General features: G+C 57.3%; 1 protein-coding gene across 2 annotated transcripts; it reads left to right on the top strand.

Annotated features, from left to right (window-relative positions):
* The first annotated feature begins 261 nt into the window (after positions 1–261).
* Positions 262–6,063, top strand: FNDC5 (fibronectin type III domain containing 5). 2 transcript variants are annotated; one of them, XM_058660827.1, is made up of 6 exons: positions 262–534; positions 1,936–2,051; positions 3,101–3,299; positions 3,577–3,666; positions 5,419–5,552; positions 5,933–6,063. In XM_058660827.1, exons 1-6 carry the CDS (start codon positions 327–329, stop codon positions 5,936–5,938), a joined length of 753 nt encoding a protein of 250 aa, XP_058516810.1. In that variant the 5' UTR covers positions 262–326; the 3' UTR covers positions 5,939–6,063. The 2 variants fall into 2 exon arrangements, with proteins under 2 accessions (XP_058516810.1, XP_004591782.2); XM_004591725.2 differs by lacking the exon at positions 5,933–6,063 and having other exon boundaries at positions 5,419–5,743.
* The last annotated feature ends 5,351 nt before the right edge of the window (positions 6,064–11,414 follow it).

The raw sequence follows: 11,414 nt of genomic DNA, 5'->3' as shown, positions 1-11,414 counted from the left end.
AAGGCACCTGCCCCACCTTCTTGGGAGAGGGCAGAGCTGGGGCCAGGTCGGGGCTCGGGGTGGGGGCTGGGGGCGGCAGGGGCGCAGAGGGCCCCGCAGCACCTGCGAGGAAGGGGTGGCAGGGTGGGGTGGGGGCGTGCTTCGGTCCGCTGCAGCCCTTGAGTCCCGGCCTGGCAATCGGCTCAAGAATGGGGGCGCCCTCCACCCCCGCTCTGGTTCTCCCCGCAGCGGGGCCGCCCCGCCCCCCGGGCGCCCGACGTGGACGCGGCCGCCGCCACCGCCACCGCCGCCGCCACCGCGCGGGAGTCGCTGTCCGCGGAGCCGACATGCAGGCGGCACGGGGCGGCGCGGGGCGGCCGGGCCGGGCGGGCCGCGGGCCGGAGCGCGAGCGCCAGCGGTCGCCGGACGCCGGAGCCTCGTCCCCCTGCGCCGCCCCGGGCCGAGCAGCCAGAGGGGCCGCCATGCGCCCCGCGCCGCCCCGCGCCGCGTTCCGCCTGTGGCTGGGCTGCGTCTGCTTCGCGCTGGTGCAGGCGGGTAAGGGGGCCCCTGAGCCGGGTCGGTGGGGGGCGGGCTGAAGCGAGCTCCTCTCCCGCCCTACGCGCCCAGGACTGCCGTGTTCTCTCCCTCCCCCTGGCCGTGGGAAGTACCCCTCCTCCAACCCAGCACCCCCTCCCCCCGCGGCTTCCCTAGTCTTGACCCCTGCACCTGTCCTTGAGCCTTCAACCCCTTTCCTGTCCTTCAGCCTTGGTTTCTCAGGGTCCTGTGATCCCAAGACCGGAACACCGTTCCCCTGGCCCCAGCATTCGCCTCAGACCCCCTAGCTCCTTTCTCTGACCTAGAGAACAGCTGTGGGCAACCCCCCCGCCTCCACTCACCCCACCTTAGGCCTCTCTCTCCCGCCTCAACGACCTGGTGGGGCCCTGCAGGCCAGCTCTGCAGGCCCTGGCCTGGGATGCACCCTGAACAGGTGCAGTGGCTTTGGGCCTGCCCCAGCGGCTGGCTATCCTGTCCCTGTCCCTTCTGGCTACTGCTGGCTGCCTGTCCCTCCCTGTCGGTCGCTGGTGCCCTCCGCTTGTCTCCCCAGCTGTCTGTAACACTTCACTTGCTCGTCTGCTCACCCGAGCTGTGCCCGTGTCCTTTTTGCCTCCATCCCCACGTCTGGCCTGTCTCCTTTGGGCCTTGTGTCCACTTGGCTGTACGGAGTGGAGCCGCAATTCAGGCCCTGTGGCAGCCCCTGTCCCCGTGGCGATGGGAACAGGTGTGACCCCACTCTGCTTTGCCCCTCTCCCCCCACCAACTCTCATCTCTGGGTCTCCATTGCTCATCTGTTCCATCCAGAAGGTCCTGTCCTGCCCTCTGGGCTCCCTGCTGAGCCGCCCCATGTGCCTCCCAGGGCTGGCAGGGAGTGGAGAAGTGTCCCCAAGCTGCACTTTGCCTGGTTGCCCCTTGTCTGGGGTGAAGGTGGGGATCTCGCTTCTCCTCACTGCCATCTCAGGGTGCCGCCCATCCTAGGCTCCTCTCTGGGTCTTTCTCCTCCCATCAAGGTCACAACTTGACCGTGCAGCAATGAAGGTAGAACACTGGACCCGGAGTCCCTTGGTTTACTTTCCAACAGGCTGGGTGTTTGCTTCTGTGCCACTTTGCTCCCCCAACCCTGACTCCAGGCACCCAGCCATTACACCCAACCTTGGCTTGGGCCCCATCCACTGTAGCCTGAGACCTCTGGTGGGACCAGCTTGGGGTCAGCAGGGGGTTCTCCCCCAATCCATCTCCACCCGGAGCTGGGAATTGTGTAATCTTCCCCCTTGGCCTGGCCTGGCCTGGCCTGGCCCGGGTTTGCTTTCTCAGTTCTGAGCGTATGGGTCCTGGTCCTGGCTGCACAGTGTCGGGGAGAGGGGTTCTTAGGTTCAGATGCCTTCCTGCCCCGCCCCGCAGACAGCCCCTCGGCCCCAGTGAACGTCACCGTCAGACACCTCAAGGCCAACTCAGCGGTGGTGAGCTGGGACGTCTTGGAGGACGAGGTTGTCATTGGGTTTGCCATCTCTCAACAGGTAATCATTTGTGCAGGCACCCCAAAGGGAGGGCGCCACGCTGAGGTGGTGGTGGGGTGGAGGGCAGGTGGAGAGGAGGAGCCAGGGCCGCAGAGAGCAGATTGCAGACCAGGAATCGGGCCCCAGGAGGGAGTCATGAGGGAGTCAACGAGCGAGGCTGAGGGGCCTTTGGGAATGAAGAGCTGCATGGCTCTCGCATGCACCTGGGTTGAAGACCTGGCTCCAGTCCTCACAGGGTGTGTGGCCTCGGGCAGCTTTTTTAAGGCCTCTGATCCTCAGCTGTGAAGCAGAGAATGGGGCCAGCATTGTGGGGCCTCAGGTTAAACTGCTGCTTGAAATGCCTGCGTCCCATATCAGGGCACTGGTTCTAGTCCTGGCTGTTCCACTTCCTCTCCGGCTTCCTGCTCGTGCCCACGGAAGGCAGCAGAGGATGGCTCAGGTAGAGGCCCTGCTGCCCACATGGGGTGGGGCCCAACCACAGCTATCGCAGCCATTCAGGGGAATGGACCAGAGGATGGACATCTGTGTGTTCCTCTCTCTCTGACTCTGCCTTTCAAAGACATAAAATACATCCATTTAAAAACATTTTAACACACTGATTTTTTTTTAAAAAAAGATGGGTTTATTTATTTATTTGAAAGGCAGAGTTACAGAGAAAGAGAAAGGGAGAGACGGTGAGAGAGGGCAATTTTCCATCCACTAGTTTACTCCCCAGATGGCTGCAAAGGCCAGAGCTGAGCCAGGAGCCAGGAGCTTCTTCCAGGTCTCTAATATTATGGTCCAAGCACTTGAACCATCCTTTGCTGCTTCCCCAGGCATATTAGCAGGGAGCTGGATCAGAAGTGGAGCAGCTAGGACTTGAACCAGCACCCATGTGGGATGCTGGTACCACCAGTGTCAGAGCTTTACCCACTATTCCACAGCACTGTCCCCAAAACCACACATTTTTACAAATGGCAAGCATGATGGCTGCGGTGTGGGGTGGTCAGGATCGTCACCACTGGGAGTGGCCAGGTTTTAACAGCCGTGGCCGGCACCTGCCTTTGCAGAAGAAAGACGTGCGGATGCTGCGCTTCATCCAGGAGGTGAACACCACCACCCGCTCCTGCGCGCTCTGGGACCTGGAGGAGGACACGGAGTACATTGTACACGTGCAAGCCATCTCCATTCAGGGCCAGAGCCCGGCCAGCGAGCCAGTGCTCTTCAAGACGCCGCGTGAGGCAGAGAAGATGGCCTCTAAGAGCAAAGGCAGGCTGGGCTGCTGTGGGGGCACAGGGGTGGCGGGGAAGCGGCAGAGCATCTGTTGCCACAGCCTTCCCCGGATAAGGGGCCCTCAGGGGGAGAAAGTTCTTGCTCTTTTCCCCAGGGTGCTGGGTAGCATCTCCTACCCTGGGACCGCCTTCTCTGGCTGCCGGGCCGCATGGAGCCCTGCCGGGTCCATGAACCCCTGCGTACTGGGTATATGGACACCTGCCTGGGCAAGGAAAGGAACCCTAGAGCCAGGGTCTGTCTCTGTCTTCTGCAGATGAGGTGACCATGAAAGAGATGGGGAGGAACCAGCAGCTGCGGACGGGAGAGGTGCTGATCATCGTGGTGGTCCTGTTCATGTGGGCCGGTGAGTTTGGGGGTTGGGGATAGCCATACCCCTTCCTCACACACTTAAGAAGGGATCTAATGGCATCTGAGGGTTCCCATCACCGCCCCCCCCTTACCCACGAAGTAGCCTCTAGTAGCCGCCTTGGAGCATCCCTGGAGGCCTTTTCTTCCTCTCCTCCCTCCAGTGTGGCTCAGCCTCTGCACTGGACACACCCACAGCCAAGGCCATGGCCAGTGCTCCTCTGCCTCTTCTGGGCTGTGATTGAAAACTTCAGGCTTGGGAAGCACTGAGGCCTCAGACCTGGAACATTCTAGTAGCTCCCTCAGTCTTCTAGATTTAGCTCAGTGATCCCCTGTGGGCACAGCGTGTGCCTCCCTCCCTGCTCCACACCGCCGCCCCACCATCTGCGAGGCTGGCCTCAGGGACCCCAGCTCCTCTGCGCCTGATTTGTCTTCCATGGACTCCCTCTTGGTAACGGGGCTCACCCCTTGGCCCAGGAGCTTCCAGAGCCTGAAGACAGTTTCATTCACCCTGGTATTCCGTGCAACCAGCAGGTTCTGAACAGCCATGTCTTTCCACCCCATAGCACGTCCTCTTGTGCTTGCAAGAACTCAGGGTGGAGGAAGGCATGACTCTACACCTGACTCTAATTCAGCATGGAGCGTGCTGCAGCAGCCCCATGTATGGATGCAGAGGAGAGGGGAGGATTCATTCAGAGGCTCGGGGTAGAAATTAGAAAGAAGGCAACGTGAGGCTTGGGCTTCAAAGAATGGACAGTGAGGAAGGGTGTGTCAGGGCCCCACTGTGGCCAGCAAGCAGAATGAGCTCCGCCTGGCACAGGGGAGCTGGGCTGCCACAGCGAAGGTACAGAGGGGCAGTTAAGAAAGGGTGAGGCTGTGGCATGGCTCCATTGACAGATCCAAATGCCCCACTACAGCTTCGGGAGCAAAGTGGCCGAGAGGGTAGGCTCTGCCGTAGACACAGGGAAATTATTCCTTAGGCACCTAGAAATAGGGAGCTGGGAAAAAGCAGGGAATGCCAAGGCTCACACGAGGGAGGAGGAAAGTTTGCTTGTGGCCCGTTATTAGGCTGGGCGTGGGCAATGTTTACATAATTGTACCAGTGTCAACATGGGGAGCTAACCCTGAGTCCTGAGATGATTCTGCTACAAGGTTGGCGAGAGCGGCAGGGGGAACTGCCCAGCGTTCTTTGCCAAAGTGGGAAGTCGGCAGATACCCGGGGTGGATGGAGACATCACTCTATAAACACAGAAGTAAAATGGGGGCAACACCTAGACGTGCAGCCAGCTGCCTTGACACCATCTTGACTCTTCAAGTCTTCCTGGTGTGATGAAATTAAACATGTCAGGGAGATCCTTGCCAGCCACACCACGGGGTGACCTTGAAACCTGTTCATTCCATTCGTCAGCATTGGTGTAAGCTGGGAACGGATGCGAGTAGGCACCCTCCTGGGGTTATAGGGATTAAGTGAGCTGGGACATGCACGGCGCAGGGCCTGGCACCTGCTCCATGCATGCTCATATGGCATTTGATTTTCCCTGAAGGGAGCGGGGAAAGGAGAGATGCAGGTTGCTTGTAGGAGGCTCGGCTGAGCTGCAGGGAAGGGTGAAGAGTACGAAGCCTGAGGCAGAGTGAGGCTGCTGCAGCACCGGGAGAGACCAGCTGGAAGGAGCAGGCATCAGCGCAGGTGCAGTGAAGGGGGCAAGGCCAGAACACGGGCCCTGGCCTCTGACTGCCCCTGCATGTCCAGGTGTCATCGCCCTCTTCTGCCGCCAGTATGACATTATCAAGGACAACGAGCCCAATAACAACAAGGAAAAAGCCAAGAGCGCCTCAGAAACCAGCACCCCAGAGCACCAGGGTGGGGGTCTTCTCCGCAGCAAGGTGAGGGCAACACCCGGGGTGTTGGGGTAGGTGGATGGCCCTGTGCCTCGTGTCCTGGGGAGTCCCTGGATTGCTCAGGGCTTGGCACAGCTGTGGCTGGCCAGAGCCAGGCTTGGCCACTGCCTGTGTGACACTTGAAATTGATTTTTGGATCCTCTCCCATTGCAGGATGCCAGGGGCCAGTGGTGGTTAAAACACACACACACACACACACACACAGTGCAGAGAGCAGGGTTGGGATGGGCAGAATTCCTGATAATTCTTGGTTGGTGTTGGGACAGCGACAGGAGGGGGTCTGGGCTCCCTCCTGCCCCTGCTGTGCTGTGGGACCTTGAGCAGATGGTCATCTGTGTGCCTTCATTTCCTCCTCTGCATAACAGATATGAGAATCCTTTCAGTACTTGCTCTGAGCAGCCTGGAAGACAGACAGTAGAGGATGGGGAAGGCTGTCCCGGTCCTGACGGGGACTGTCCGACTGGCATCCGGCCCTCTCTGCATCTCCTCTTCCCTCCGGCTCCTTGCACCCTCTGGCTCGCCGTCCTCTCTTCTGGCTTTTCTCTCTCTCTCTCTACTCTCTCTCTTGGGAACCTTTTCCCGGAGTCTCTTGCTAACTCTAATCTTCCAGAAGCATCTCAACAATGGCTGAGGCTGCACACAGAAGCAGATCCGCAGGATGTGAGAAGCAGCCCAAGGGAGGACTCTGCAGGGTGTGTTCGCTGCTGGGGCCCAGGCCCTGGGCGTGGCTGTTGAGCTGGGCGAGGCTGAAGGCCAGGTTTAAGTAAGCAGAGGGCCAAGACTGCCAGGCAGGGCTGCTCTTTCCTTCCCAAGGGGTCAAGAGCCCAGTCGCTAGGCTGCTGTCCTCTCTCCTTCCAACCTTGCAAGAAGTCCATTCAATCGGCCCTGGCCGCTTCTCTCATTTTTCTCTCCCAGTTTCCAAACAAGCCCTCAGTGAATATCATCGAAGCTTGACTGCAGGGAGAAGGATTTCCTCTTTCTTCTGTTCAGGTCCCCAGGTCCTTGGGCACAGGGTCAGGGACAACTGCAGCGGGGGAGGAGCCTCAGCTGGCTGCACAGTCCCTCTTCCCTTTGTCCTGGTCTGATGAGGGAGGCTGAACTACAAACCCAAATTCTGACAAAAAAAAAAAAAAAAGCAAACCATATAACTCAAGGCCTGCCCGCCCCCCTCGTTTTCTGGAAAAGGCAAAGCTGCATGAGACACGGCCTTCTGCCTCCTCCTCTTCTGCTGGACTGGCTTCCTCTTTGGAGAAAATTCACAAAGCTCTGTGAGTTGACAAGCGCCAAGATGGACTCCAGCTGTCTTTGGGACGAGGGAACATGGAAGCCTCAGGCTGTCTGCACGCGGGGCCATGGCTGCCATCCAGCCCTTTCCTGACCCAGCCCCAAGGGGCTTCTGTGGGTTGGGAGGGGGGAGGTGCAAACCCTTGCAAGTGTGGGAGACCTTGTGTTTTATGTCTTTTTGGAAAACAGAATTGGAAGGCTGCACTCCAGAGGGCAGAGGCATTTCCTCGGGGCCTGAGCTGCCTGCCTGCGTGTCTCCTTTGCCCCTTATTCTAATTCTAAGCTCCTCAGTCTGCGGCCTTCCAAAAAACCTGGAAGGTCTTGGCCTCATTTCCTTAGGAAGCGTCCTTGAGAATTTCAGCCTCAGCGCTGGCTTGGGTGGCTGAAATGGCACAACCACATCCCGCATCCAGGGGGCCGCTAGGCCACCCCCTCACGCTGCAGCAGAAGCTGAGCCATGCACACAGACTGGCAGAGCAGCCCTTGGCCATCACCACTGCCCTCTGTGTGTGTGTGTCAGGGGAGGTCTTCATGTCTTGCCATCTCATCCGGGGTTCCTACGTGAATTAACCCAGGGTCTTCATGTCCTTCCCTAGAGCCCAGGTGGTGTGACAGGTCTGTCTCCTCACTGCCCCCTTCTGGTTAAAAGGTGCTTGATGTGAGCAGGCCGACTCTTGCCTAGCACTGATGCCTGCGTGGGAGGAGGTGGACTCTGCATCTTCCACTGGTGGCCAAGCATGGGCGCGTGGGAGGATGGTGCCCAGCATGCAAGTCTGGCGCACAGTAGGTGCTCGGAAAATATCTGTCAAATTGGATGCTAAGAGCGTTGGCCCCCAAGCTGGAGAGCTGAAAGCCATCATCCAGGGACCATCAACCGGTCTCCTGGAGCTCTCCGGGCTGGTCAGCCTCCGCTCTGCTCCACCTTGCAGAGCATGACAGCACAGGGGGCGAGAGACGTCAGTGACGCTAAGGGCTTCTTCAGGGGAGGGCATGAGGCCCTACTCATTGTCTTGTGACTTCCATCCCTGCCAAGTGGGGCTGCAAGGCCAAGGCCCCTTAGGGGAGAGGTCCTTACCTCTGATCCAGTTAGAGCAATAACCACTTTTTAAATGTAAAATAAAAAGACAAATGAAAAGGCGCATCCTTGTCTGCTGGTAAATGCCCAAATGTTGCCCTCTTTTTCTGGCGGCTGGCAGCCAGTCAGGATGTGTGGAGGAGGCAACCAGTTCTCTCTCTTTCTCCATGTTGGCCTGCAGCTTCTTGGGGACGCGCCTGCCAGCCGAGCTAGAGTTGGAAGGGAAATCTCAAACAGATGGGGGTGCACGTGTAGAAGAAAATAGCTGCGCTATCAGCCTCTTCCCGAGGCTCCCCCAAACTGAGCTGGGGCTGCCTCCCCGCAGAGGTGTGCGGGCTGCTGCCGCTTTTCTAAAACAAAGGGGTTTTCCCCACTGGAGGGGCTGCTGCTTCCGTTGGCCTGGCCCCCCCACGGTGAGGCAGGAAGGGAGAGGGAGTGGCTAAGGTTGCTTGGGGCAGCTCGGTCCCTACAGCCTGCTGTTTGGGACTGCTGGTATCTGGTCTCAGCTGTAGCTGGAAGGCAATAATGCTGTTCACCAGGCAACAAAGCAGCCAGCAGAGCACTTGGAAACCCTCCTGTCCAGAGCCAGGGAGGGCTTGGAGAGAAAATTTTCAGGTTAAGTGAGGCTTAGAGTAGGATCTTCTGGAAGGTTCTGGAAATGGAGGGAAAGCATGTCTCAGGCGTTAAGTGGGGAGGTAAGAAACCAGTTAGCACTCAGAACTCTTAGGTATTGACCCGGCCCTCCGTGCCCATCTAGCGCCAACTGACGGGGAAGGCTGTGTGGACACTGGACACAGGCAGCTGCCAGCAGGGCTGCCTTCCCTGCGCTTTTGGTGTTTCGCAAAAGGGACAGGGAAGCGGAGCCAATACATGCTGCTTAGACAAAGCTCCATTCCTTTTCACTGCCTCTCAAGTTCCACAATAACTGCTTCTTCTGGATGCAGGTGAGCTGCGTACTTGAAGCCTGTTGTTATCTTGGGTCCTTGCAGCACCACAGGTGGATGTGCGGGTCCCTCACAGCAGGTAAAAGGCACAGGCAGGCACTGAGCTGAGGAGGACGGCTGGAAGCAGGTGTGGCGGCTTGCCTGGCCACCAGCAGCACCTTGGGCAGGGCTGCACCAGGGGCAGCTCTCACTCTCCCAGCAGGCTCCTGGAGCTCACCCGCCTTCTAGGCGCACGCTCCTAGGGAACACACAGGTCCAGGTTGGCAGTAGGGGTAGAGAAAAACTAGTCCTTGGATCCTCTGACTCGTGTTCCTTCTCAGTTCCTTCTAGAATTCCTCCTTTAGAACACCATTCCAATCCTTCACCCAAGAGGGTAGGAGCTCCCTGGCTGTTCAGGCGAGGCGCCACTCCCCTCCCCCTGAACCCCCCCCCACTCTATTTCTTTCTTTAAGATTTATTTATTCTATTGGAAAGGCAGATTTTACAGAGAGAAATATCTTCTGTCCACTGGTCCACTCCTCAAGTGGCCACAATGGCTGGAGCTGAGCCGAACCAAAGCCAGAAGTCTGGAGCTTCTTCCAGGTCTCCCATGCAGCTGCAGGGTCCCAGAGCTTTCCCAGGCCATAAACAGGGAGCGGGATGGAAAGTGGAGCAGCCAGGATATGAACTGGCACCCACATGGGATCCTGGTGTGTGCAAGGCAAGGATTTAGTCACTGAGCCATCATTCCCATTCGCCCCACCCCTGCCCCACTCCTCACCTTCTGAGCCTGCTTCACAGTCCTTGTACCTAGTTTTTAAACAGCAGCCTTCCAAGAACACACTGATTCCATGATGGGACCCTGTGCTGCAACCCCCAAATTCCATCAGCAACAAACCACTCCCAAATTCTCAAAATTCAAGGAAATCTTCCTATTTAAACAGTTCCTTAATGATAGATTCTGAACAGCTTTAAAGGGTATTCCAGATTGCATCCCACCCCCTGATCAGTGGGAGCTAGGAGGGCCACATTTTCTGTCTCTGGCATGTTGCAGTTGTCCTCAGAGGAGGAATGACAAGGCAGGAGCCTGCTCGTGAAGGAATTCCACAACCGACCGGCTGACATGCTCTGTGACAAGTGGAAATTTTTTTCCTGACAGGTGCTCTGGCACACAAAGCGAACAGTGCCTAGAAACAGCTTAGTGAATAACTGTGTCCTCCCAGAAAAGCAGGGCATTGCTGAGAAATCCAGGGGACTCTGCCTCTGGTTTTAGGCAGTTGGATATTTTTCCTTCCTTTAAAATTAAGCTCAAAACGTGCAGGTTACAGAATGAACCTGATCCTCTTAGGCCAAGTCCTTTTCTGCCTTAGTTTCTTAGGACAGAGAAGGAACCGTGGGCAAGGGAGCCCACCCCTGCTCAGCGAGTTCAGGTTAGTCTCAACTGGCAAGGACGGCAGTGGTAACACACTGCTGGGACGAATGCGACAACTGGGCAGGGGAGCACCCACCACCGGCACAAGCAAAGCAGGCTAAACGTTGAGTAAGAGCGCCCCCCCACACTGGGAAGAGCCTGTTGCCAGAGCTCAGACTACAGGCTTGGTTTTGCTTTGTTTTAAATTTTATCTTTGATGATGTTTACATAGCCAAGAAGAATACATGCTCGTGTGGACCACTGACCAGTGTGGGAAGGGTCGAGTAATAGAACAAAGTGGATGAGACCATTGTTGCCAATTATTTTTCTCCTTCCTGCATCTGGGGGAAGAGGGCGCACACAGAAGGGGAGAAGCCACACCCAGCATGCCAACTGCATCAGTACCTGACAATGGAGGACAGTCACCTGATATCACCCAGGGTCCCCAATGTGGAGTATGCTCCAAGGGTGCTACAAGTGGTTCCAATAGTTCTGAAATGCTGTGGATTTTGTTGCTGCAAGCGAGGAAATGCTGCCAAGGTCCATGGCCTGACATAGTCCATCTTAGACTTTCCATTTGCCCAGATATTTGCTGTCAACTCTGGGCTGGAGTAGTTGTCTAACTTGTTCTGCCCTCCATCCTCTGCTATGGTACTAGATGTCCTCTGCAGGACCCAACGGACTGTCATATCCCACATGTGCATCTGGGCATGTCTTCCACTGGACCACCTTCAGCAACTGAGGAGGCCCAATTCTGACACTTGCACTTCATGGTCGGATCACAGATCCTGCAATTTTCCCGGTTGGAATTCTGAGTTCAGTAATCCAACTGGGAGGGTCCCCACTGAAACCTCACCAGAGGTGACCCCAGATCTGACTCCTGTGTGTGCCAACCAGCATGGGGTCTGGCTCAGTCCATCATTTACATCAGCTTATGCACACATACTGGTGGTTGCAGTGTTGGGTCAGTTCTGTCCTCAGCCCCATCTCTTATGCAAACTGGTGGATGATGCAGCCCAACCTAACCCTGCCCACCACACGCTTGACCTTTACGTATACCAATGGGAGCTGCAGCCTAGTCAAAGTGACCCCCAAACACCCCCTACCAGGCCTGCCCGACCCTGGCTCCTGGGCATGACAGTGTGTGCAGTAGA

The sequence above is a fragment of the Ochotona princeps genome, chromosome 2, assembly GCF_030435755.1.
Source record: "Ochotona princeps isolate mOchPri1 chromosome 2, mOchPri1.hap1, whole genome shotgun sequence".
Taxonomy (NCBI): Eukaryota; Metazoa; Chordata; class Mammalia; order Lagomorpha; family Ochotonidae; genus Ochotona; species Ochotona princeps.
This window is presented reverse-complemented; position numbering and strand designations above follow the sequence as displayed.

Coding starts and splice junctions, on each gene's coding strand:
- FNDC5 (XM_004591725.2), top strand. CDS start 327: ATGCAGGCGGCACGGGGCGGCGCGGGGCGGCCGGGCCGGGCGGGCCGC. Junction 2,052..3,100: donor GGTTTGCCATCTCTCAACAG/GTAATCATTTGT, acceptor CTGCCTTTGCAG/AAGAAAGACGTGCGGATGCT. Junction 3,300..3,576: donor GATGGCCTCTAAGAGCAAAG/GCAGGCTGGGCT, acceptor TGTCTTCTGCAG/ATGAGGTGACCATGAAAGAG.